This window comes from Passer montanus, unplaced genomic scaffold (assembly GCF_014805655.1).
Source record: "Passer montanus isolate IOZ18808 unplaced genomic scaffold, ASM1480565v1 scaffold77, whole genome shotgun sequence".
NCBI lineage: Eukaryota > Metazoa > Chordata > Aves > Passeriformes > Passeridae > Passer > Passer montanus.
The window spans coordinates 2,385,804-2,388,901 of NW_024372923.1; the positions used below are offsets into that span (position 1 = coordinate 2,385,804).

Genomic DNA, 3,098 nt, shown 5'->3' on the forward strand with positions numbered 1-3,098 from the left:
CCTTTATTTTCAGCCCTTTTTCTGCTGCTAAGGTACGAGCAGAAATGGACAATAAAAGTGCACTTCAAATGCATCCTCTCTGCTCCTTTATTCGGCGCTAACGAAACTTATAGCTGCCTATGTCAGCCTCTTAATTACACCACTACAGCGATTTCCGAAAACATTTAGCTGCTGTATACAAAGGAAATAAACCCACATTGTCAACTCGAGAGCGCTCCGGAGTTTAAAAGGCTGCTCTGTAACCCAGCGAAATAATTATTGAAGGGTAGGACGCCTCCGTCTTTGTCAGAGTAATTGTACTTGGCCTGTCAGCTCTGCTTTTCTGCGGGAGGAAATCCCACTCTTTTACTGCTGCAGGCTTTTACACCCGACCCGGCTTCAGGCAGCACAAGCACAAAGTTTCTGCGGGGTGGAAGCGCGGCCGTGCGCGCAGCTTGCGCGGGGCCCAGCCTGACCCGGGGGACCCTCCTGCCCGTGCCTCGGGGGCTGCAGAGTTCCCAAAAATAATGGATGTGGGCAGGCTGGCCCCGGCCGGCAGGGCAGAGCAGGCAGCGGTGTTACAGCCCGGCAGATTGGGGGAATGGTTTTAATTTCCATCGCTGGGATCTGATTTCCAGAACACTGGAAATTATTCCCCATTCTCACCTTCCTCCCTATTCCCACAAAAGATTTTTAATAAATCAAAATTAAAAAAAAAAAAAGTCGTGAAATGTCTCTCCGGAAAAAAAATAAAAATAAAAATAATGAAAAAAGAAATAAAGTTGATTAAATCCCAAGATCTGTGTCTATAATTGCTGTGGTGAAACGCTGATAACACGTAGTTATCATCGGAAAAGTTGACCAGGACAGGTTAAATAATTTAATAAGGAACTGCTTGTAATTATGTTATTTACAAGGTATGACAGAGGTTTGAGGAAGAAACAGAAGCTGATCTCAGGGAAATGGACGGGTTTGGGTGACCCCTGGAGCATGGAGTTTGAATTATGGAGATGGGGGGCTGAGAGGTGAATATGGACTAGAGGAGAACAAGATGACTTTTCACCTCAGCACATTTAACTTTTAAATCCAAATAAACGTCTCGCGTTACTGGATGGTCGCGTTATAAAAGAAAAAGGACTAATCCCGGCCAGTTTCGGAGTGTGGAGAAGGGGCTGCCCTTTCCTCACCGAGGAAAAATATCGCAAAAAAAAAAAAAAAAAGTTACAGAGGGGGGAAAGTGCATTTTAAAATAAATCTGGGTAACTCGGTGGGATTTTTTTTTTCCCTTTCCTTTCTCCCTCGCTAAATTAATTATATCAAACATCTGTTCCCATGACGTTGTCCTCCATGCCACACACACCACGGAATGATCTCAACGCTGCCTCGAAAAGCAGCAGCACACGGTTTTCTCTTTCCCAAATATCCTCCGGTAATCGGCAGCTCCCCGCTTTCCTCGCTCAGGTAAATGGAAGGCGGGCGCGCTCCGCCGGTTTGCTCGCCCCCCACCCTCCCAAGCACGGGCACAACACAAACTTGGCAACTCGCGCGGCAAGGAGAGCGTAAACTTTCTCACCTGTTTGGTCATGGAGTCTATTAGCCGAACGTACAGGTCCTGCTCCGTCCTGACTCCTGCGGAGGGAAAGCACAGCCAAAATTCCCATCAGGATTTCGGCAGCGAACCCCCCCAGTCCCACAAGGAAAGGATGAGGTCAGGCAATTAACCGCAGCGGGCAGGGATCGGCCCCGCGCCGGCTGCAGGGGAAAATTCAAATTTTTTTTTTAAAAAAGTAAAAAAATGAATAATGATAAAAATTAGCCGGGAGCCAGCCGGTGGCGGGGGTGTGCTGAGCCCGGCGCTCGGGGGTCGTGGCCCGGCCAGTCCCCCCGGCCCCGGGGAACGCGCGGGACCGGGGCGCGGGCGCGGAGCGGCCCCCGCGGGTTTTCCGAGCCCGAGGAAGCGGCTCCGCCGGGCCGGGGCTCCGCTCTGCCCGCTCCCAATAATTGCCATCAATTCCCAAACTCAAAAAAGAAGTCTCTGAAAAGTGCCGCTGTGCCCGAGCAGCCATCGATCCCCTTTTTTACTTTCCACTTCAAGCCCAACCGGTTAATCATGTGAAGTACCATTGACTTATCGATCCTTTATGTTTTGTTTTCCTTATATGCCAAGGAAAGAGCCGTGTTTACACGCGTGTAATTTTAATCTCGAAATCTTTATACCCTTTATCCCCCTGCTCCCCCCCAAAAAAAGGCCTCGGAAGGAAAATCAGACTTTTCTGAGGCACACAGACGCTCAAAAATGAGAGAACGACAACTTACCATTGCTATACAATAACTGAAGTTTATAATGAATCCCATTGTTAGTTTTTTCATTGTTTGGCTCCTGCAAGCAACGATAAATAATTACATTTAGCATGAAAAATATCGCCCTCCTCCTGCTGCCCATTTTTCTCGTCCCTGAAGCGGCTCGGAATTAACAGTTTGCAGAAATTCAGCCCACGGTCACCTTTTTTTTTTTTTTTTTTCTTTCCTGGTGTGGAGCGCTGATGATGTCATTAGTTCGGTGCAAATATGTCATGTTTTGCCGTTTTCCCGGTGTTTAAAACAAGCCGGGGCCGCGGCGCTAAGTTTGTAACCCCGGGGTTTATTCGGAGCGGCCGTGAGACCGGGGGGAGCCGCACGTGGCGCGGGCGCCGCGGGAGCGCCGGGAGAGCTGCCGGGCTGGCAACGGGCTCTGCTCCACTCAATTACGCTTAAAAAATTTAGGGGGCAAAAAAAAAAAAAAAAAAAAAAAAAAATTTGAGAAGACTGGCAGACTTACTTTCTCTTTCTCCACAAAGTCCACAAAAGCTGTTCTCTCAATCTCCACCGGCTGTCCCTGCCTGTCGTACAGAGCTAAGACGAAGTGGAAAAAATTGGATTTTCTGAGATTGGAAGGCGGCTGTTTCTCGAAATGTGCCCGAGCCAGCCCCACGCCGCTGCGGGAGAAAACAAGACAAGGCGTGGGTGAGAGCGGCGGGAAGGGGCGCGCAGGCTCCGCGGCCGCGGGGGGATGCGGGGGGATGCGGGGAGCGCGGAGCGGCGCGGAGCGGGGAGGCTGTAACTGATACGGGGCGGGCGGG

The 3,098-nt window shown here is 50.1% G+C and overlaps 1 protein-coding gene across 16 annotated transcripts in view; it reads right to left on the minus strand.

Moving 5' to 3' along the window:
• Positions 1 to 3,098, minus strand: part of EBF3 (EBF transcription factor 3) — a 118,384-nt gene that overhangs the window by 114,642 nt on the left and 644 nt on the right. For all 16 annotated transcript variants that reach the window (XM_039731422.1, XM_039731414.1, XM_039731419.1 and 13 more), the window contains exons 2-4: positions 2,798 to 2,954; positions 2,296 to 2,359; positions 1,553 to 1,608 (exon numbers count right to left, since the gene is read on the minus strand). In XM_039731422.1, the coding sequence (XP_039587356.1) occupies positions 1,553 to 1,608; positions 2,296 to 2,359; positions 2,798 to 2,954 (277 nt within the window). The remainder of the gene's footprint in view (positions 1 to 1,552; positions 1,609 to 2,295; positions 2,360 to 2,797; positions 2,955 to 3,098) is intronic.